Genomic DNA, 23,103 nt, shown 5'->3' with positions numbered 1-23,103 from the left:
AAAAATTTTTTCAGGGATTTCCTACTAAGTTAGGTAACTTATATATACTAATAGAATCTCAAAAAAATTAAAAGATGTGAGGAAATCTGATGATTATATAAATAAGTATAAATCCAACGATAAAAAATTTATTCAGGGATTTCCTACTAAGTTAGGTAACTTATATATACTAATAGAATCTCAAAAAAATTAAAAGATGTGAGGAAATCTAATGATTATATAAATAAGTAAAAATCCAACGATAAAAAATTTATTTAGAGATTTCTTAGTAAGTTAAGTAATTAACATATACCAATTAATCATAAAGCAATATATTATATAAACCAATATATATTTATATATCGAAATATATTATAAATAATTATAATTAAATTTTATATATGATGTAAATATATTATATTAAATATATATTCAATTATATTCAATATATAAGTAAATTAATATATAAAATATATTATACTAACTATGTTAATAATATTAACTATTATATTAAATTTAAATATATTGATTATGTTATATTAAATACTACAAACAATCATATATTTAATTATTTTATATATCAATTAATTTAATATTAAATACATATATTAAATATTTAAATATATTATAAATATTTAAATTTTATATATGATGTAAATAAATAATTATATTCAATATATATATACTAACTATGTTAATAATATTAACTATTATATTAAATTTAATTATATTGATTACATTATATTAAATACTACAAACAATCCTATATTTAATTTTTTTATATATCAATTAATTAATAAATATTTAAATTGTATTATTTACTTTATTAAATTACAAATTTCTAATAATTCGTTACTAATTTAATATTAATTTAAATTATAAAATCTCTCTCATATGTAGTAACCGATTGAAATTTTTTGACGGCCATATTTTAATTTTATATTTATAATTTAAAATCTCTCGCTTCAACCTTTAGGGGCCATATTGGTCGCCATTTTAGCTTATTTGTATTTTTGATACTTTTTAATATTCGAGACAGCGGACCCAAATCATATTTCTTCAGGATTGAAAAAAAAGCTCTAAAAAAATTTCTGAAATTTGGAATGGACTTCGTAAAGTAATAGTGAAAATTTGGAATTTTATTATTTTACATATATAATATTATTATTTATAACTTAGTTTGAAAGTTGCCGGGAAGGCAGTAACTCGAGTTGTAAAAAGATGTGATTTAGCTAAACAAAATAAAAAATTAGGTTAATCTTTATTTAAAAAATATTTACAAATAAAAAGTTAGTATATAAATATATGATAAATATTACAAAATTATCTTATTGCATGAAAATTTATAAAAAGTATAATACAACAATACTAACCTTTCTTTAAGCATGATATAACATTTAACATATTATTTGATGGCTCATAATATCCCTCCTTTATGTTATAATTTCAATAAATAATATTTAAATTTTATTATGACTTGCCAGGCAGGGCACTTCTAGACTCTCGTAATTTAATAATATTATGCTCTAAAACAATTCCTATCCCCTAAATATTCCCCCCCCCCCATACACCCATGGTAGAAGTGCTTAATACTAGGTTTATAATATTTGATTTCTTTCATATTCCTAATTAGGTAATAATAAAAATAAACACTATTTTGTTTTATAAAACATTATGATTTACTTTATTAGGTCCAAATAAAATTTATCTAATAAATAATAAGAGTAAGTGTTCTTAAAATTATTTATAAAGTTTTTTAGTTGTTAGTTTTTAAAATCTAGAGGATAAATATTGTAAAATAAGTAAACTAAATTTTGATGAATTTCCCCTATATGCTCCCCTCTTCCCAAAAAATTTATATAATATATCACAATAAATATGAATTTAAAACAAACATTAGTAAAAGTTAATTAATTTCTAAAATAACAACTATAATTCAAATTTTTTTAGAAAAGGCATTTTTATAAAAAAAATGGAAACTTGAAATTATTTTATAAAAATATAGTGTAGCTAAAGGCTACAATAGGTGGACTTAAAGACCCCCAATAAAATTTATAGCAAAAACTCCACCATAACGCCTTCTATCTTAGCAAAATCCTGGATACACCTATGCTTGATTAGTATAGAAAATTACTTGAACTATAATATAATTTTATTTTTTATAAAAAGTAAACACTAATATTACTATAAGTTTTAGATCATTAAAATATTATTTGCAATGAAATAATTAATTAGTTTGCATTTTAAATTAAAGCATATAAACATTAGTTTCACATTTTAAAATATTAGTATCTATATTATTGCAGAATTATTATGTCCTCTACATTGGGATGAGATTAAAAATATTTTAGGTCAGATATTGCATTTTTTGTTAACATTAGTAGAAGAGAAGGTTAAACATTCATCCCATTCCACCTACATTTTTTTTTCCTGAGCAGAATCATCCCAAGATGCTATATATGGGATGAGGTGTTCCCAGTTCACCACATTCTAACTTATTCATTTTTTAATTACAAAAGGATGTTAAATTATTTGTAATTATAATGTATAATATAATATCATTATTTATATGATTTTTAAATAGACTAAATAGTCAATATATCACCCATATATGGATGTTAGTATGTATTTATTCTACTTATACATTATTATTCGTCAGAAATTTTTTTTTTGAAAAGTTATTGCAAAAAACTGAATTCACACAAATTTCCCAAAAATTTTAGACATATTTTTAAGTAAATAATGAATTTTATAACTTGTTATTTAAAAAAATAATTTTCTGAAAAACCCAGTCTTTAAATAATAGAATTCTATACAATTACTTTTTGATTTTATTTAGTAAATTCTTTATAATTTTCTATACAAATACTTAGATTTTTATTATAGCTCATTATATAAGATATATATATTTTATTAACACGAGTACAAATAATATGGTTAGGGAGCATTGTATGAATATATAGCTCAACTCATTTTTTGGCAGGGGTTAGCACTAAATTTGATTCCATTTTTCCACTAACATTTTCTCTAAAATTGAGCAGGAAATAAGGAATCGTAAATTTCTTTAGGAGTTAATAATTTACTATATTTTTTTTAGAAATCAGATTTTTTACTATGTGCGCTAAATCATCCAATTAGTAGTTTGTGTAAACTCTATTGAAATTTCAATTATTTATTTTAACATTACTATTTAATATATCCTGCCAAAAAAATATTTTAAAAAAATTTAATTTTTTCCGGATATGAAAATTTAATCTTGATAAATACAACAGGTCAAAAAAAATTTGATAATATTTTTCCATATTGAATTGCAAACTTTTTAACAACTTTTTAATTTGATGCATGTCCAATTTAAACCCTATATATTATTTTCTTTCCATTGTGATTCATGAATGATATTTATATGCATGACTTTGACTATTATATTTATATATCTCTTTCGATATAAAACAAGAGTTGTTCTGATCACTTACAATTAATATTTCACAATTTTCCTGATTAAAAATTATGATCTGCCAAATAATTTTTTTTCCTTTTTAATCACGGGTTTGTATTTCGCTTATTTTTTTAAAAAAAAAATACTCTTGATGTAACAATTTAATATTATTAGGTTTGAAAAAAAGTATAAATTGTCATATTTATTGATAATTTAGATTTGTCTCAATGTTTATTGCATTCCTTCCCCGAAGCAATATTTTTTATCCTCAGGGAAACCAACTGTTTCGATTGTAATCTCTCTCAAAATCTATTAAAATCGATTCCGGCTAAGTTCGGCCTCAAGTTTAAATTTTTAGTCAGTTAAGTAGCTCAGCAATATCATCATATTTATCAATTATGATATAAACAATTAGGGCTGTGCCGATCCACATATTTTTCACCGATCTGATATTTTCCGATATTGGTTTGAAACCGATCCGATATTTATATTGATTTTTCACCACCCCCCTGTGAACCAAATGTAATAAGAAATCAATATTTTTTATGCAAAAATTCGAATTATGCATTTAATTAAATTTTTTTATTTCTATAATAATTAAAAAAAAGTTTACGTATATTGGTAGTATTAAATGAATTTTTCATTATTCCTCTCCGTGAGAATTCCGCAGAAAGCATTTTGCAAAATTATCTTTATCTTTTGTAAAATATTTTCATAATTAAGATTAGAGGTCTACAAATGTTTTAAAAAAATTTGCTCGCCCAACCCGCCCATAATTTTCAAAAAAATATATACCCTCCCGCCCCGCCCATTTGTCTAAAATTCCTTACCCGTCCGCCCATTAGTCTAAAAATTTTTACCCGCCAGCCCATTATTTATAAAAATTTTTAACCCAAGTCCACTTATAAAATTTAATAATGGCCATTCTTTTAATTTTTTAAGCATCTAATAAAAATATTTCAGTATTACACCTCTACAAAAAGTTTATAATTTAGGAAATTAATTTAAGCATAAAAAAAATATTCAATTTAAATTATGAACAATTTATTTGATCAAATAGAATATTTATGAAATAAATATAAAATTGATATAATATGTAATTATAAATGCAAAAATAATAATGAATCGACATTTTCTGGATTCAAACACGTTCTTCTTTGTTCTAAAAACCTTCCAGCAATGCTAAATCCTCGTTCAGATGAAGCACTAGTTGCAGGAATTGCCAATATTTTTCTTGCTAATCTTGATAGCTTTGGCAAATCTCTTGTCGTTTCCACCAAAGTAGGATATCCGTCTGAAGTATATCCTCTTTCTCAAGTGAGATCCGGATGTCCCGTATGCAATATATGTAAAACTCTTTTTTGAAATGAGTACGAAGATTAATCTGCCATTCCAAAATAAAATATCGTGCTATTTTCGTAATCGTTTCAAGCTATTCGGAATAGTAACAGAACAAAATACTATACAGTTTTATAAACCAGATCTCGAGTTAATATTAGAAACAGATACATCTAACCAAGGATTTGGAGCTGTATTCATGCAAAAATATGATAATGATAACGCATTAGATTACACCTCAAGAACTTTACAAGACGCTGAAAAGAATTTTTCTACAATAGACAAAGAAGCAAAAACATTAATAAACGGCGTAGAAAAATCTCATAACTATTTGTATGGACGAAAATTTAAAATTTGAACAGACCACAAACCTTTAATAAAGATATATTGTAATAACAGAGATTTAAGCTCTTTAACAAACCAAAGATTATTACGTTGGGCTTATAAATTATCTGCATATGATTATAATATAATGTACAAGAATGGCGCTAATAATATAATTGCAGATGCTTTATCGCAAACCCAATAGAGACAGAATAACAAGTGAAAATTAAATAGTGAAATATATAAGAAATCTTACTTATGACACATTAACTCTACCAAGAAAAGAAATGGTACAAATATACAAAATCAAGCACCAGAATTACAAGCTTTTAGAACAAAAATAGATGAAATAGAAAATGATGACGGTATTTTATTTTGTAATGGCAGATTAATCATTCCGTACTCACTTCAAAAAAGAGTTTTGCATTTATTGCATACGGGACATCCGGGTATTACAACAATGAAATCCATTACGAGACATTATATATGGTGGGAAAAATTAGATTAAGATGTCGAAAAACTAGAAAAGTGTTCTTCACTTAAAAAAACGATTGGTACAATAAAAAAAGAAATATTGTTATTGAGCATTTAATTATGATTTTTCTTTAGTTTGTCTTTGAACAAAAATTTTAAATTTCCTTAACCCGCCCGCCCATTGTTTAAATTTCTTAACGCGCCCACCCACCCGCCCGCCCATAGTTTCAAATTTTTTAACCCGCCTCCCGCTTGCCCATTCTCAAAATTTTTTTACCCGCCCACTTAGATAAGCGGGTGTGGGTGGGCGGGCCGAAACCCCGCCCAATGCAGACCTCTAATTCAGATACCATATTTTTAAAAAATCTTTTATTTAAGGTATAAATAATATTATTGGCGTTATTATTTAAAAAGATTTAAAATAATTAAAACTTTGGGTGTTCCTTTCTATTTTTATAAAAAAAACTTTTAAAATACTATAAATCTAAAAAAAATAATTTAAGAAATGTTGTGCATTTGCATTGTTAAAAAAATTATTTAAAAGATATTATAAATGTAAAATAAATAAATATACATAAATAATTTAAAAAAAAGATAAGTAAAAAGATCGGATTGGAAACGGTTTTTATAGGTATTGGCCCGATCCGATATTTTTGGGAAACGCTAAATATCGGTGCCGATTTGATCCGATATTTAATATCGGCACAGCCCTATAAACAATATATATATGTATATCAAAACATTAGGCTTTATTTTTTTATAGTTTTTTAACAACTTTTTAAAATATTATTTATCACTTTATTTTGTCAATGATAAACACAATACTTGATACTATTCTTCCTATTTCCATTGCCTGGAAGGAAAAAATGTTTCCGCTTTTCGAATTTATAATAGCCTGTCAATGATAAACACAATACTTGATACTATTCTTCCTATTTCCATTGCCTGGAAGGAAAAAATGTTTCCCCCTTTCGAATTTATAATAGCCTGTCAATAATAAGAAAAAAACGCTGTTATAGACCGGGAGACTCCGCACCCCCTTCTTTACGCCTATACTTCTTTTTTTTCTATAAATTTTCTGCATGTTTTTCTTCTAATATTATATTAGAATTGGTAAAAATAGACTTATCATTTTTGTTTTTTTTTAAAAATAATCAGAGTTGATTTCCCTTTTTTTCATCGCCATATCCGTAATTTAACTTTTCGAAAATATATTGGAATCGTTCCTTGGATTTTTCTGGCACGTCGATATTCTTTATGTTATTTATAAGTCTATTTGTTCATTATAATTAGCAGAGTTGTTAAAGTATCTAGATATAAAAATGTGGTATCTGTATCTTGATAGATTTTTTAAAGTATTTGTATATATATCTAGATATTATTTTAGGGGTATCTGTATCTGTTTCTATATATTTTTAAGATACATTTTGATATACTTTTATTTAACGCTTTTTTATATTATAAATAAAAATACTTAAATGCAAAATTTATTTTATTTTATATGAGCATATAATTTTTATATATATGTATTGAAAAATACTAAGACTACTATAATAAAAAATGTATATATATAAAATATTAAAAAATATAAAAAAAAATATATATAAATATTCGTTAAATATTATGTCCGGGTTTATCAATAAACCGGACAAATTTTGACATTATAAATCCATCTCAGGAATCTGCCATTTTTATTTTCAATGGAATTGGCTAATTTTATTTTATTATACCAATTTTAAAAAATATTTTAGATTAATATTAATTGTGACGAAGAGGAAGTAGTAATAATCAATGAAACATCAACAAGTTCCATTGTTTTTCCATGGACAATTTATATAGCATATCTTAAAATAATATCTCAAAATAAAGAAAACAAATCTCTGATGGTAAAATGTTTGCCATGTCTACCAAAAAATACGAAAATTTCAGTTAGTATTACCTCAACTTTCAACATATTAAAACATTTAAGGGTATGGATACTAAATAAATGTTTACAATTGTAATTTTAAATTTTAAGAGAAAACATCAAACACTGTTAATAAATATAAAAAAGGAAGGAGAATAAATCTATTAAAGAAAATATTGGACTAGGCTCATCGTCCACTGATATTTTTGCCAAGAGACCTCAGACCTTAACCCAAACCACTTTAGATGAATTATAGCTTTCAGCCATTTTCAATTGTTGAAAATCCTTCATCTATAAAAATGATCAAAACATTATCTCCACAAAAAATATATAATTTGCCGACAGAGAGTGGTTGGTATAATTTCCCGATATAAAATTGTTATTCATAAAATATAACACCACACTCCCTTCAAATACCCCTATAGATAATTAAAAATGTCTACAGATAAAAAAGGATGCCTTAATGACCAAAATTTTGAAAATATTTATTACTTAAATTTAATAATTATTTATAATCATATATTATATTATATTAAAATCTAAAAATCATTATTTTAGTTATATTTTAATAAATGTGATATCGAGTCAATAAATTCTTACCTCATTTCATGAATTTTCACAATAGTAAACCTAAAAGGGTATAATAAAAATTGTATCTGCATCTAGATACATTGTAAAAATTGTTCTGTATCTAGATCCATTTAAAAAGTAACTTTTAACAACTCTGATAATTAGTATTATAATGAAGAGAATTGAAGAAAATAATTTGAGTATATTTATATGTCATATAAGGCACATAATACCTAAAAATAATTTGAAAATCACAAAGAAATATGTCTACCGAGTTTCTTTTTTTTGTCGCTAACACGTTCATATTATATAACCTAACAATACAACATGTAAACTATCTCAAGAACTCAAGAAATTTTATATAAATCTATTGTAGTCATCTCAAATATCGCAGAGTTAACTTGTCCCTAATCTCATCTAAAAATTATATAACTTATCAGTTCAACAATCCGTTAATTTTTAAAAAAACTCTCAACTTTCCATCATGGCTGACTCTGGTATTTATGCAAATACGCAGTGTGCATAGATCGACATCAATTTTTTTTATTTTTAGGGGTGAAAAATTTATAATTTTCAAAAAAATTAAAATTCTACCAAAACCTAGGCTATATTAGGATCAATTTTTTTAGAATATCTATTTATCGATCATAATAACTATTAGCACTAGCTGTTATATAAGAAAACGCATAGACTCAATTATACTAGAATATTTTTTCGTTTAATTTAGGGCACGTCTAAATCTAAAAAATTAGAGTTTGAAAAAAAAATTTGGATTAGTCTAATTTTTAATTTTTTAAATAAAAAAAATACCAAGTTATACTTGATTTATTTTTAATCTTCATTATTTTAGTTTTTGACATAATATATATGAAATACTTGTTAATTGTAATTACTTATAAGAAAGAATGAAACCACTGTTTGTAGACTCAGCAGAAATTTATCATAATTAGTATTTTTTTAGCCACAGAGTGGCCTTTTTCAGAAACAAAGTCACTTTCAAGAACATAGTGTCCTTTTTTGATTATAAGATGACCAGCAGATACTAAACCTATCACAAACGAAATCGAATAGTACATTATTCATATTCGCCAAATAATAAAAGCTACTATTTGTATTTGATTAGAATTATTTAAATAATTCGTTTTTAATAATATTATAAAAATGATTCATGAAAATATATTGACAAGAATATTTTTATTACACCTCTAATTTTAACAGAAATTAATATGAATATAAGGGACATGATCAAGTTATTAACTAAATATGCATATTAATTTAATTTTTTTAAATTTTATTAAAAAATATATTAATTCAGAATAATTTTAATATTTGAACGAATTATTCGAATCAAATACTCGATTTGTTTTCGAATAGGCCGAGCGGATGTTTTGTTTAAGAAAGTCACTAAGGACACTATTTCACTAAAAAAACGATTATTCTACCATCTTTTAATTCACTATTAATATTTTTGACATGATTAAGTTCTTAAAAGATATTAAAATTTGATGAATTTTTATTCAATTTAAAGGTTTAGACTTGTCCAGGAATAATTTGACAACCCTTCCAGAAAGCTTGCGAGAAATAACTCAACTGCGTCGAATCGATATTTCTTGTAATTCTTTCAACGATTTACCCTCTGTGATTTTTGGCTTCAAAAAATTGACTCATTTAAATGCTCAACAGAATTACATCCAAGGTTATTTTCTCAAAATTTTTGTAAGCAAAAAAGCAAGGACTGGAAAATAAATATAAAAAAATGGGAGAATTTCCATATTTATTAGCAAATAAAATTTTAATTTGCTAAAATTGTTATTATATTCTTAACAATTATAAATTAAAAATGTGGAAATGTGTTTTCCATCAATTTGCACAACACTATATATTTCACAAAAAATTAAATAATCATTTTTTAAAAGAACTGGAACATATAGATGACCTAACTAAACTCGAACATCTTCAAATGGTCAATTTACTTACCAATCCTTTCAACGAAGTGACTTACAAAAGATTAAAAGAAATCAGGAAATTTTTAATCATTCTTAGTCCGCAAGAAGAGACAGCTAGGCTACATCGCCTGGAGCAACTTTAACAAATAGATTTTATGAAATTCAATTCACTTTATTTATGACGCTTTAAAATTGATTTAACGCATATCCCTCCCCTTTTTATCTTAGATCTCAATGATATCAAATATAAATCCTGCAAATTATCACCCTTATAGGGTTATTTTAAAATAACATTTTATTTAAAAAGTATTATTATAAATTTTATAACTCTTATTAGATTAATATAATATACAACTTAATGGTGCAATCATAATACAATTTATCAAATAAATTAAAATATTTATGAAGTTTTGTTTATAAGTAAGCCATTTTGATTTCAATTATATTATATGAGTTTCTGAAGAGACCTTCGAAAATATTTATCAGAAAAATCATGGAGAAAAAGTCATTTGAAAATTTTAGGAAAAGATCTGAAAAAATTAGAAAAATAACATGGTAAAAGAAGTTTACTTTTGTCGTGTCCCTAAGAAATTGGAATCTGTGAAAAGGTATATTTAGTTTATTATAGAGAATCATAGTTGGAAAAATTGAGCTGGAAATATATTTCATTAACCTAAACAATATATTTCGTTACCATTTTAAAATCTGTCGCAAAATACCATTTAATAGCTTAACGCCATATAAAATATCTATAAATACATTTGAATGAAAAAATTAAATAGTTAAAATATGACTGAGGTGTAAATAGATATTTGAGAAAACTATTTATCATTCCAATATTATAAATAATCAGATAAAAAATTTAAAAATTATAATTTACCCTTTAATGATGACCAATTTTTTTAAAAGTTTTGGATGTAAACATAATCGGGGTATTTCCAATCCCACAAATGGAAATTTTTTTTCTACTATAGCATTAAGCAGTGGCATCACTAGTCTTTACAATTTGAGGGAGCTCAACCATGGGGTTTTTTGGGAGGGGGGCTTCACCTCCATTTTGCCCGCTTTTCGTTTACTTCGGCTGGGCTTTCTTTTGATATCTTATATTCTTTTTTAATTGAGATATCAAATCCTGAAGTATTCAAATTCTTAAATTTTATTATTTATTTTATACATACATGTTGTATAAAATATTCATTTTGTAAGCAATGGCAAGATAATATGTTATACTAAATAATATCAATTGTGATTTGCTATTGTACATTGTGTATTATAATTATTATTAAGTATTAAATATTTAGAATTGTGCATTGCATATTATAATTATAAAATTATATTAAAGAGTGATTTGCGATTGCATGTTATAATTATTATTCAATGTTAAAAATTTGGATTGCAGAATATAATTGTTATAATAGCAAAGAGTGTTAAATGTTTGTAAAGGCGGAAAAAATGTTTGAATTAAAGCATTACAAAAGTAATAAAAAATGCCACTTTCTACACAGTCTCGATGGCTTGCAAAAATTCACGAGGCAATAGAATTCTTAGTAATCCACATTGATAGGTAATGCAGCAAATATAACCGGAATCATTTGGAGCAACATATTAAAGAAAAAACTAATAAGGAAAAATCTGTAATATTTAACCCAAGTCAAAGATTCTTGAAGAAGGGAATATATGAAACGACTAATCCAGTAGTTAGAGCTTCCTCTTAGAGAATGTGATGAAAGCTAGATATGAAACAATGGATGAATTATATGAAATATTCAATTGTTTGAAAGATGATTGTCCATTTTTATTGGTATATAAACTAGTGATCTGCACGGGCCTAATTTTTTAGGCCCGACCCGGCCCGAAATTTTTTTTAAAAAATTTTTCCCGGCCCGGCCCGAACACGAATTTTTTTTAGAAACTTTTGCCGGCCCGGCCCGAACCCGAAATTTTTGCCGGCCCGGCCCGAACCCGAATTTTTTTTAATTCATCCTAAAGTAATAATTATATTTTTTTTAGCTTTTAGTTTATTTTTTATATTTAAGATTTTGTTTTTGCAAAAAATATCTTAGTAAACAGAAAATTTATTTAGTATTTAATTATTTATTTAAAATACTATCAAAAATACCTATAAACCAAAAATAATTATAATGTTAAATTACACAACTATATATTAGATTCATATTTATAATTATCATTTAAAAATATCAAAGCATCAACATTTTCTGGTGACAGTCTATTTCTTCTTTCGTCTAATAACCTTCCAGTCTTTGAAAAAGTTCTCTAAGAAGTTGTGGACGTTGCAGGAATTGCTAGAATTTTTCTAGCCAATTTTGTCATCTTTGGTAATCTAATTTCATTTTTATTCCACCATTTTAATATATCTTTTTCTGGATCTATATTTTCATTATTCTCTTTTATGTTTAAATTCTTATAAATTTCAAGCTCATCTGTTTCTTTTTTTTCATATTCTTCCTCATTGTCCTCCCATCTTTCATATTCATTGCCTGATATATAAAAATAATATAAATAGAACAATTTTAAATGTACCTTTAGATCTTTTAGGCGATTCCACAATTTGAGAAACGCCTTGAATATCCAAATCTATAATATCAATTGAAGGACAATATTCTTCAGAATTAATTATATTTTTGACTGAATTCTCTACTTCTAATATTTCCATTGATGATAACATTCTTAATTTACTATATTTGGGGCATAAAAATGTCGCTATTTTATGCAAAATATTGATTTTAAATTTAGATAATAAAAAATTTTTTAAATTGGTTTTTATTTCTTTTATTTCATTGTTTTGATAAAATGAATCATTTAAATCCTCGTGAAGAATATTATTAAAGCATAGCAGTACTTTATGTAAAGTAGGATTAATATCTCCTTCTAGTTCTTTAGTAGCTTTATCAAAAGGATATAAAATATCAATCAAATTTTTCAAAATAGATTTCTCCAAGTTTTCCATTTTATTAATATCTCCCTTGGATGATAAAAAATTGACGATGTCATCATATTGGTTATAAATAGATTTCAACATATTTAATTTTGAATTCCATCTAGTTTCGATATCTTGTTGTAATGTTTTGTCTAAATATTGATTCATGCCGGTTTGTTTAAAATACATGGTTAATTTTTTAGCAGAAATAAGGGTTTGATATATATTAGGAGCGATAATTTTCAAAGATTGTTCCTTAAAGGTATTTCGAAGAACAGTATTTAATAGATGTGCGCTGCAATTTAATCTGGTGTATTTTTCTAGGGCTTTAATTATATTAGCTCCTTGATCAGATATAAATATTATATTTTTCACTTGATCGGGAATTATTCCAATTGCAGCAAAATTTTGTAGCATTTCCTTATGTATGTTCGCGGCGGTTTTTTCTCTTCTTTAAACTTATTCGTAAATAAAACATGTTTATATAAGGTTTCACCTTCGATATAATGAATTGAAACAGTTAAATAGGAAAACTTTTTAAAAGAATCTGTCCACATGTCTGTTGTAGCAGAGCATTTTTTATCAAATAATTGAACATTTATTTTATTAACCAAATTTGTTCTAATTTGATCCGTCATAACTATAGCATTTCTCGATAAAGTAGTTGGATGGGGAATAATTTCGCTACAGTCAATATTACCGTAAATGGAGCCAATTTGAATAAAATTTTGAGCCATTTTTATAAAGCCATCTCCAGTTATCGAATCAAAGGCACGCATGTCCTTGGCGCAATAATAGATCAAGGTATCACATAGTTTCTTTTTAATAGTTAAGGAAGAATTTAGATCTATTTTCTTTTGAATATATCTAGTTATTTTAGGAATAGAGGAATCGTCATTCTTAACGCACTTGTGACGTCTTAAATGAGAATTTCCAGATGTGCTTTTATATTGTAATATACTATTACATTTTTTACATTGGACGTAATCAAGTTTTTTGTTTTTATCATCAAATATGTCTTCAAAATATTCCCATATATTGCTTTTACCTAAATGGGGCAAACAAATATATGTTCCATTTTGTATTTGTTTTTTTAAAAAAATTAAATTCATTTTTAAATTATATTTAAAATTTAAGTTTTATAAAAAAACATTTAAATTATTTTACCCATAATAAAATATATATGACATATGGCGTCTACTTTCTAAATAAATAAAATTAAATATTTATATTTTACAAATAAAAAATGTTGCCGCCTTGTTTCTTAAAAAAAAGTTTAATTATATATTTATACCAAGAATAAAAGATACATGCCATCATATGGCGTCTAGCTTCTTCAAATAAAATTAAATATTTTTATTTTACAAAAAATATTAGTGCCAATATTAAAAATATTTTAAGGCCCGGCCCGACCCGGCCCGAATTTTTTTAAAAAATATTAGGCCCGACCCAACCCGAACCCTAATTTTTTTTTTAAAGTAGGCCCAAACCCGGCCCGAAGCCCGTTCGGGCCGGGTTCGGGCCGGGTACGGGCCGGGCCTACTTTTGCAGATCTCTAATATAAACGACCAGGCAATTCACATTAGTGCTCACCTAAATCACACAATCAAATGCTTTCAGCAGCAGCGAAAATACCCTTAAATTACATAGTGTTACAAATAATGGAAACAGGGTTTTTTGTCATGGTTGTGATATTATCAATGTAAACTCATATGAGTATTTATTGCATGTGTTATATACGAAAAAAAAATCACCAAAAGAATATTTTGAAAAAGAAATTCTGTTATCCATTATAAGAAATTTATGCATATAATTAAAAATTGGGCCAAAATGTAAAAACATTAATGCCCTGAGATCTATAGAGTAAGAATCTCATATAAAAACGATAAAGAGGTTAATGACATTCTATGCTATTATTTTGTGAAAATAAAGCCATCGGTAATCTAGTGATAGTAAATAATATATTATATATTATTTTACAATTCGCTATCTATATTTCAAAAATTAATATGTTCAAATGTTCTTTTTTGCAAAATTAGATTTGCTAATATCAAAAGTATTGACTATTACTGAATACCTGGTCATTTCTCTATGAGATTTCTTAAATAATTCTAATTTTTCTGAGGAATCTTTATTTTATTTACCCAAATTATGTTTCTTCTTGTTTTGATAAATCCTTACTCTGTTTTATGGGGGGGGGGGGGGTAACATTATGTTCTAATTTAAGTTTAAAATTTGATTTCAGAAATAAATAATGGGGATAAAAATTATTTCGGAGCATCATGAGGAAGAAAAAAAAGGTTCCCTATCAGTGAAGGTCACGGTCCGGTCTTTGGTCCGGACTGGACCGATACTCTCGGACCGGACCGGACCACGGTCCTTAAGAAAAAGATCGATCCAGACCGGTCTTTTTATTTGTTTAAAAAACATATTTTTTTAACCTAATTTGATTTGTTTTATCATTTTATTAAATATAAGAGTATTATATAAACAATAAAATTTATCCAATGGTATTGGAAAAAATGGTTTTGTGCTTGTAGAGGGCATATTAAAATTAAGAGTAGATTGTTTTTTTTGAGATATTTTCATTTTCATCATTAGAAGTATATATTTTATGTTTTATCAGATGTCTGCTTAAGGTACCTAATTATTTTATTAAGAATAAGGTTAAGTAATTTTTACAATAAATTATACAGACAGTTTCTTTAAAAAAAATAGAACTATATAATAACTAAAATATTTTAATAATATTATTGCTTATTTTGATTAATTTATTGCTTAAAAAATTATAAACAATTATTTTGTTACTAGGTGCTGACGATACATTAAATTTGGTACTGCAGTGAACACATACTCTATGTTTTTATTGGGACTATAAGTAAAATGTTTCTTGGACAAACTTATGGTTTTCATATTGTAAAATAAAAATTAACAAAATCTAAAATGACTCCTCTAGAAAAATATCATAAAATAAAATATACAAAAAAATTATATTAATTGTATAGTAAAGCAAACTTAAACAATAATAAAAGACCGATCCGGATAGCGGTCTGGACCTTAAAAAATAAAAAGACCGGTCCGGTCCACGGTCTTCAAGAAAAAGATCGGTCCGGTCCGATCCCGGTCTAAGACCGATAGGATCGGACCGTTGACCTTCACTACCTATCATTATACATTAAAAAAAAATTAATGAGTTTTTTATTTTTGACGCCAAAATTTTGGTCAATATCTGGTAAACGGTAATGGTACATATCAAACTGAAAACGGTACAAATCATCCTATCGACCTAAAACTCTTTATTTCTAAACTCAAAAGTTGGAGGCTGCCCTGAAATTGGCCCCACCCACCATTTTGTTCTTTGAAAATCTCAAAAACGGCGATGGTATAAATCTAACTGGAAACGGTACAAATCCGTCCGATAGATAAACAATCTAAAAGTAGGGGCCCAACTTATTGGAACTTTTAAATATCTTACACAAGCAGAATAAGCAAGTTTAATATTTAGAAGGATAAGTTATCTAAAAGAAAGATAAGACTTAATTCTTAAATAGCTTATTTTTATTAAAATACTATTCGCTAGATAAGTTTATATACTTTTATTATAAAATTAAATTTACATAAACATGTAATGACATAAAAATGTAGGCAATGAATATCTTAAATATTTTATTACATGTTTTACAATATTTAAAAGATGCATTTAATAAAAAATAAGGGATAAAGATAGAAAATCTATTGATGCTACTATGACTTATAAAGAATTAAAATCATATTAAATGGCATTTCATATCTTCAGGGGTTTTATTTGTAAATATATAATTGTTTATAATATTTCAAAAAATAAGTGTAAATTATATAAAATTTCTACTTATGCAAATTATAAAAAATATTTCAATAACAACATATCTGTCATATTCAGCGTCTACATGGCCGGGGGGGGGGGTAGGAGACAAATGCCTCCAAAATATATTAGCATTTTTGGGGGTAGGTATCGATTTTAAGGGGTTGATATTAATTTTTTGGGGGTAGGTATTGATTTTTGGTGGGTAATTTTTGATTTGAATTATAATCTTTTTTTAATCCATTAATTGATACGATTATGATGGTTATCGTTTGATTTTCTGAAAAATGTCAATTAAAGTAAAGATATTTGTCAATTAATAAATAATATAAATTTTCTTTGTCAACGATTTTCATTTAGCATTTTATCAAGTTAATATTTACACATTTCCTATTTGGTACTTTTCTTAGAGGTTAATATATTTATATTATGTTTTTTAATAAATTTATAGATTTTAGCAGGATAAATTTTAGGTAATTTTTTGAGTCATGCATAAAAACATATATCAGCAAGCAAAGAATAATAAAAAACATAATATGTAAAAAATTATATTATAATAAATATTTCTTTCTAGATGCCAAGTAACAAAACCATATTTAAAGTTAAGTGCAATATTAAAAATTGCAAAACTTCTAAAATAAGAAGTGACAAGATACATGAACATTATAAACATAAACATCCTCATGTCAAGCCAGCTGATATGAAATTTACAAAGGTAGCCATCAAAAGAGATAATAATAATTGAGTATCTTTAAATTGTGATATTCCATATAATATCACAAATGGAGTTGAAACCCAGTTGCAAAAAAAGACAATAACATCTTACTTCCAAAAAGTAATATTTTTATTTATTATTGTAACTATAAATTTGTGAATTAATAGAAACTGATTTATAATTTTATCAGAATAATATTAATATTAAAGTAGTCAGGGTATAGAGAAAATAAATTATATATATTATTATTTAATGTTTTTTAACTGTTTATCACACTATTTTTATATCTATATATACTTTATAAAGTTCAATTTAACAATATGTTTAATAAGTTAATAATAATAATTTAAAACCAAAGTATTAAAAAAACTTATTAAGTTAATATAATGTAGTAAAATAAGGTAATGTTAATTTCTAGGAATTTTTAAATTTAAATCTTTTCATCTTTAATTGAATTAAGACTTCAAATTCTTTTACTTTTTTTAAATATAAATCTTATAAAATATGATTTGGAATCAACTATTTTCAAAATGTTATCTGTGTGAGTTTCATCCCCTTTATTTACATTATGTGTTATATTAGGTATGTTTATTATCATTGTTTTATTTAGCTATTAGAATTTCTTTAGATAATATACTTTCATCATGAATTTCACAATTTTATTTATACTTAATATTGTTTTTATTTTTATAGTCATTATAATATTGTTTTATGATTTCTTCATGTGATCGCAGTTTTATATTAATCTGCATCTATCATGCCTATGAATCTTTCAAGTATATTTTAAAAATGTTTTTACATGATCTAACAAAGTCATATTGATGTTTATGATTATTGCGTTCAAAATATGTGAATTCCCTTTGTATTCTACATTCACTTGTGCTTTACCTATTACTTGTATCATCTTTCCATTGTAACCTGATAACTTTATGTTGGACTTCATAATATTTTTAATACCTGTTTTCTCAATCATGTATTCATGTAGAATTAAAACATTTATTAAAAACTTAATTATAATGTAGTTAAAAAAAATTATCATTTGCCTAAAAATTTATTAAAAATATAGTTATCATAAGGAAAGAAATTAAACTCCTCTTTATTTATAGAAAATCTCAGTTATTGAAGATTCACAAATTGTATTATCTCCTCATCCAATCCCCAGTTCCAGTGAGGTGTTTACTTTGTATGATGAGGTATTTAATTTAAATACGAATTATATGATAACTTTTGAAAGAAATAAATTATGATTATGAGGTTAATTAAATATTTCCAACCTTTATTAAAAACTTAATTATAATGTAGTTAAGAATAAAATGACCATTTGACTAAAATTTTATTAAAAATATAGTTTTCATAAGTAAACAAATTATACTCTTTATAGCAAATCTCCAATATTGAAGATTCACAAATTGTATTATCTTCTCATCCAATCCCCAGTTCCAGTGAGGCGCTTACTTTGCATGATGAGGTATTTAATTTAAATACGAATTATATGATAACTTTTGAAGAAAATAAATTAGGACATTTAAATATTTCCAACATTTATTGATTAACTTAATTATAATGTAGCTAAGAATAAAATGACCATTTGGCTGAAATTATATTAAAAATAGATTTTCATAAGTAAACAAATTATACTCTTTATTTATAGCAAATCTCCAATATTGAAGATTCACAAATTGTATTATCTCCTCATCCAATCCCCGGTTCTAGTGAGGCACTTACTTTGCATGAGGCATTATATTTAAATAAAATTTATATAATGACTTTTGAAGGGAATAAATTATGAGGATATTCAAAGTCCAAGTCTTATTCAGCTATACAAAAAAAAGGAACCAAATGACCCTTTTCACTTTATTAGGATGACAAATATTTTGATAAATTTCATAATTGCTGTAGGCCCTTGTCAGCCATGTACAAATAAATTTCAATATCCTGTTACTAACAAGAGGTTTTAAATAATATTTATTTTCATTAATTTTTACCCATCCATTATTTCTATACCAATATATTTTTTTTTACTTTTTAAACAGGAGCATGAATATAACCTATTATAGAAAGGTTAATATAGATGGTTCCCTCAACCCCAGAAATTGGCTATCTTATAGCACTACTTTAGACAAAGTCTTTTGTCTATATTGTATTATGTTTGGTGGCCCTAAGTCCAATACTTTTTTGACTCAACATGGGGTAAATAATTGGAAAAACATAAAGCGTGACTTAGAGAGACACGAAGCATCTTCTCTTCATAAAGATTGTGAATATGCAAACATGACTTGGCTTGCAAATAAACGCATTCAAGATCATTTGCTATCAAATAAGCTTGATATAATCATGGAAAATCGTAATATAGTTCATAATATTATCAATGCCATTATTTACCTTATAAAATGTAATATAGCCTTTTGGGGTTCTAATTCGAATGAAGGTAATTTTATGTGTCTCATAAAATTAATGGCAAAAACGGTTCCAACTTTACGTGCATACATGGATAACAACGAAAAATTGCGGAGAAAAAAATCAGATAAAATTTCGAGACCTTATATAAATTTACTGTCATATGGCCACGTGAAAAAAATAACTGAAATTATTAAGATAAAAATAACAAAAAGCATTATTCAAACAATTAAAGAGAATCGTGCCTATAGCATCATATTAGATGGAACATATGATGTGTCTAAAAAAGAATGCATAGCTTTGCTTGTACGGTATATAGAAGATGATCTTCCACATCCTGTAGAAAGGATCATACATGTTTTTACAACATCAGAAATCACTGGGGAAAATATAAGAAACATGTTTTTTCTAAGTTTAATGATCTTGGTCTTCCTCTTGATTATTTGGTTGGACAAAGTATGGATGGTGCAGGGAATATGAGAGGAGTATACAAAGGAATGCAGGCTTTAATATTGAAAGAGGCTCCAAAAGCCATCTATATTTGGTGCCATGCACATCGGCTAAATTTAGTAGTTGCTCATGTTTGTGGATGCAAAATTGAAATGAAAAAGGCAATGGGAATATTAGATGAGTTATATAATTTTATGAATGGAGTTAGACGTCAAGGTGTGTTTGTTAAATATCAAATGAGAAAGTCCAAGAAATCTCTTAAAAGAATTAAAAACACAACAAGGTAAATAAAATATTTTTAATGAAACTTGAAACTTATATATTTTCAGAAATTGGTCATCATCCTACAAATCTGTAGAAATCTTTTTAGATGTTTATGAACATATTTTAGCATCATTAGTTGAATTAAAAGATTCTAATGACCCAAGCACCTCTTCCATTGCCGATGGGTTATTATCAAGAATTAAAGATGAAAATTTTATATTAAGTCTTTTTATTTTGAAAGAAATATTGAAATGTACACATGAGGCTTGTATTGAAATGCAGGCAGTTGGTAATGATTTGGCTTTGGTAACCAAATTAATACAACATACAAAAAATAAATTACAAAAACTAAAAGGTTAATATTAGTTACTATTTCTATAAATAATTTTAAAATATAGCTAATGGAGACAATATATTTTTAAAATTACATTCCTAATCTAATAGTTTTTTGAAAAAGAATAATGTAATAACTGATTTGTATAATATGAAATCAATATTCAAATTGGATCAAACAGAATTCAATAATTATGTTGAACAAAAAAAAACAAGTTGAATAAATTAAAAAAATTTAAATTATTATTTATTATTATAGATATAGAACGGAAATATTTTTCCCTGTTCTAAATGCAATAATTAATCACCTAAATGATCGATTTAATTATGATTGTTTAAATTTTTTATCACAGATATCCATTTTTACTCCCGCTGGAATTATGGATAATGAAAAAATAGAAGGATGGCAAATATCCGAAATTTGTAATACTTATCAATTGGATGTCCAAAACATTGTTGATGAATATAATGATTTTCGCTCTTTATATTTGGAGTCTCAATCAATCATTTTTTGCGAAGATCTTTTAAAAGTTAAAAAAAATGACGCGTTATATATAGATGAAAGTAATTTATTGATATTTTATTAATTGTATATAATTAAAGGTATTGCAAACGATCAAATTGCCAAAGAAAATATCAACAGCGAAATCATGACCAAAATAAAAAAATGGATAAAATTTTCTTTTATATTACCATACCGACTTTTAAATCAATTAAATTCTTATTCAAATTTAAATTTATTATATAAATATTTATTAACCCTTCCTACAACTTCCTGTTCAGCCGAAAGAGCCATGAGTAAAGTAAAAATTAACAAAACTTGAATGCGGAATAAAATTTCGGACCCATTTTTGGAAAATTTACTGTTAATATCCAGCGAAATTGATGTTTTTGAAAAATTTACAATTGATGATATTATAACACAATTTGCTTTAACATCAATAAGGTTATCCAAATTATTAATAAAATAATTAATGTATCTTTTTCACAGCGAATATATAGGCTTTTAAATAATGTATATTTAATTTAACATTTTATAATTTCAATGCAAAATATACTATAATTCATTTTATTCTAATATTTTATATAATAGCTCTATTTACAATACATGTTTTTAATTATGTGGAATCAAGCTTATACCCCTTTAAATTTATTCGTCTTATATTTTTTACAATATTTTAGATCTTTTTCATAGAAATATTAATATGTTATCTCATTTAATTCACTTATATATATTTTATGAAAATAAAGTGAATACCAAATTATGAAAAGATTGCATTATTTAAATAAAAGTTCATTATCACTTACAAATTTTTAAATTTTTTTTCCCTAAATAGGCTTGAAAGATTGTAAATAGAATTATGTTGTAAGGTTATAAAAGGTGGCAGATAAGATTTTTTAAATAAAATCACTATACCATCGTAGGTCTGTAAATTTCGCGGCCGAAGGCCGCATGATTTTTAGGTGGGTATGGGTAGATTTTGGAGGGGTTTGCCTCCATCAAATTTTCTGCCATGTAGACGCTGGTCATATTAACTGTTCTAGATATTTTGGGATAAATGTAATATCTGATTTGCTGATATATTTCTATAATAATGATCATGGATAATAATTCTATTATCATAATTTCTTTAAATTCATTGAAGGCTTATTTTAATTTAATAATAGAAATATAAATTAATAAATTTATATCAAATATTGATGCTTAATTAATAAAAAAATGTTTGATTAAAAATTATAGATATTAAGGTGTTTAGTAAAATCAATAAGAAATAATGCAATATTAATTTATTTAATCTTTTAGCATAGAGAATCACAATTCATATGTTGCACCTGTTTAAAAATTATTGCATAATATAATATTTAAAAAGAAACAAGTTATTCACTTGCAATAAGTTGTAGTTGGAAGGATACATCTATTAAGCTGTATTTGTTGCTTTGAAAAAGCCTTGTGTTTGGAAATGGCTTAGAGGGTTTAATAAACGGTTTAAAACTTTTATTGCATTTAATAGCTTGTGAAGGCCAATCAGAACTGACTCACCACTCATAATGCGAAAATATTTCAAAAAATGACCAGTGGTATTTAGATATAGCCTGAATTAAATAAAATCTAGTTAATCGATTCGGGCAAAATATATCATGACCGTTCACTTTTTTCCCCAACATCCTTACTTTCTTTTATGTGTTATACG

The 23,103-nt window shown here is 25.4% G+C and overlaps 2 protein-coding genes and 1 long non-coding RNA gene across 5 annotated transcripts; all 3 read left to right on the top strand.

Moving 5' to 3' along the window:
* Positions 1-976: 976 nt before the first annotated feature.
* LOC135924717 (leucine-rich repeat protein soc-2 homolog) lies at positions 977-10,332 on the top strand. 3 transcript variants are annotated; one of them, XM_065459822.1, is made up of 5 exons: positions 986-1,096; positions 1,159-1,232; positions 3,633-3,776; positions 9,556-9,723; positions 9,944-10,332. In XM_065459822.1, the coding sequence occupies exons 1-5, from the start codon at positions 1,083-1,085 to the stop codon at positions 10,114-10,116; spliced, it is 573 nt and encodes a 190-aa protein (XP_065315894.1). In that variant the 5' UTR covers positions 986-1,082; the 3' UTR covers positions 10,117-10,332. The 3 variants fall into 3 exon arrangements, 2 of the variants coding, with proteins under 2 accessions (XP_065315894.1, XP_065315895.1); XM_065459823.1 differs by lacking the exon at positions 3,633-3,776; XR_010571372.1 differs by lacking the exons at positions 1,159-1,232; positions 3,633-3,776 and having other exon boundaries at positions 977-1,096.
* A 6,747-nt stretch (positions 10,333-17,079) lies between these two features.
* On the top strand, positions 17,080-17,472 carry LOC135923140 (uncharacterized). The gene is made up of 3 exons (XR_010571137.1): positions 17,080-17,164; positions 17,204-17,225; positions 17,327-17,472. It is a non-coding gene; the product is annotated as an uncharacterized LOC135923140 (long non-coding RNA).
* Positions 17,473-17,506: 34 nt separating this feature from the next.
* LOC135923486 (uncharacterized) lies at positions 17,507-22,048 on the top strand. Its single transcript, XM_065458261.1, has 11 exons — positions 17,507-17,587; positions 18,574-18,660; positions 18,849-18,935; positions 19,119-19,202; positions 19,243-19,418; positions 19,501-19,811; positions 19,869-20,597; positions 20,644-20,933; positions 20,977-21,126; positions 21,171-21,475; positions 21,515-22,048. The coding sequence occupies exons 5-7, from the start codon at positions 19,330-19,332 to the stop codon at positions 20,342-20,344; spliced, it is 876 nt and encodes a 291-aa protein (XP_065314333.1). The 5' UTR covers positions 17,507-17,587; positions 18,574-18,660; positions 18,849-18,935; positions 19,119-19,202; positions 19,243-19,329; the 3' UTR covers positions 20,345-20,597; positions 20,644-20,933; positions 20,977-21,126; positions 21,171-21,475; positions 21,515-22,048.
* Positions 22,049-23,103: the final 1,055 nt, after the last annotated feature.

The sequence above is a fragment of the Gordionus sp. m RMFG-2023 genome, chromosome 2, assembly GCF_954871325.1.
Source record: "Gordionus sp. m RMFG-2023 chromosome 2, tfGorSpeb1-WG-v2, whole genome shotgun sequence".
Classification (NCBI taxonomy): Eukaryota; Metazoa; Nematomorpha; class Gordioida; order Chordodea; family Parachordodidae; genus Gordionus; species Gordionus sp. m RMFG-2023.
This window is presented reverse-complemented; position numbering and strand designations above follow the sequence as displayed.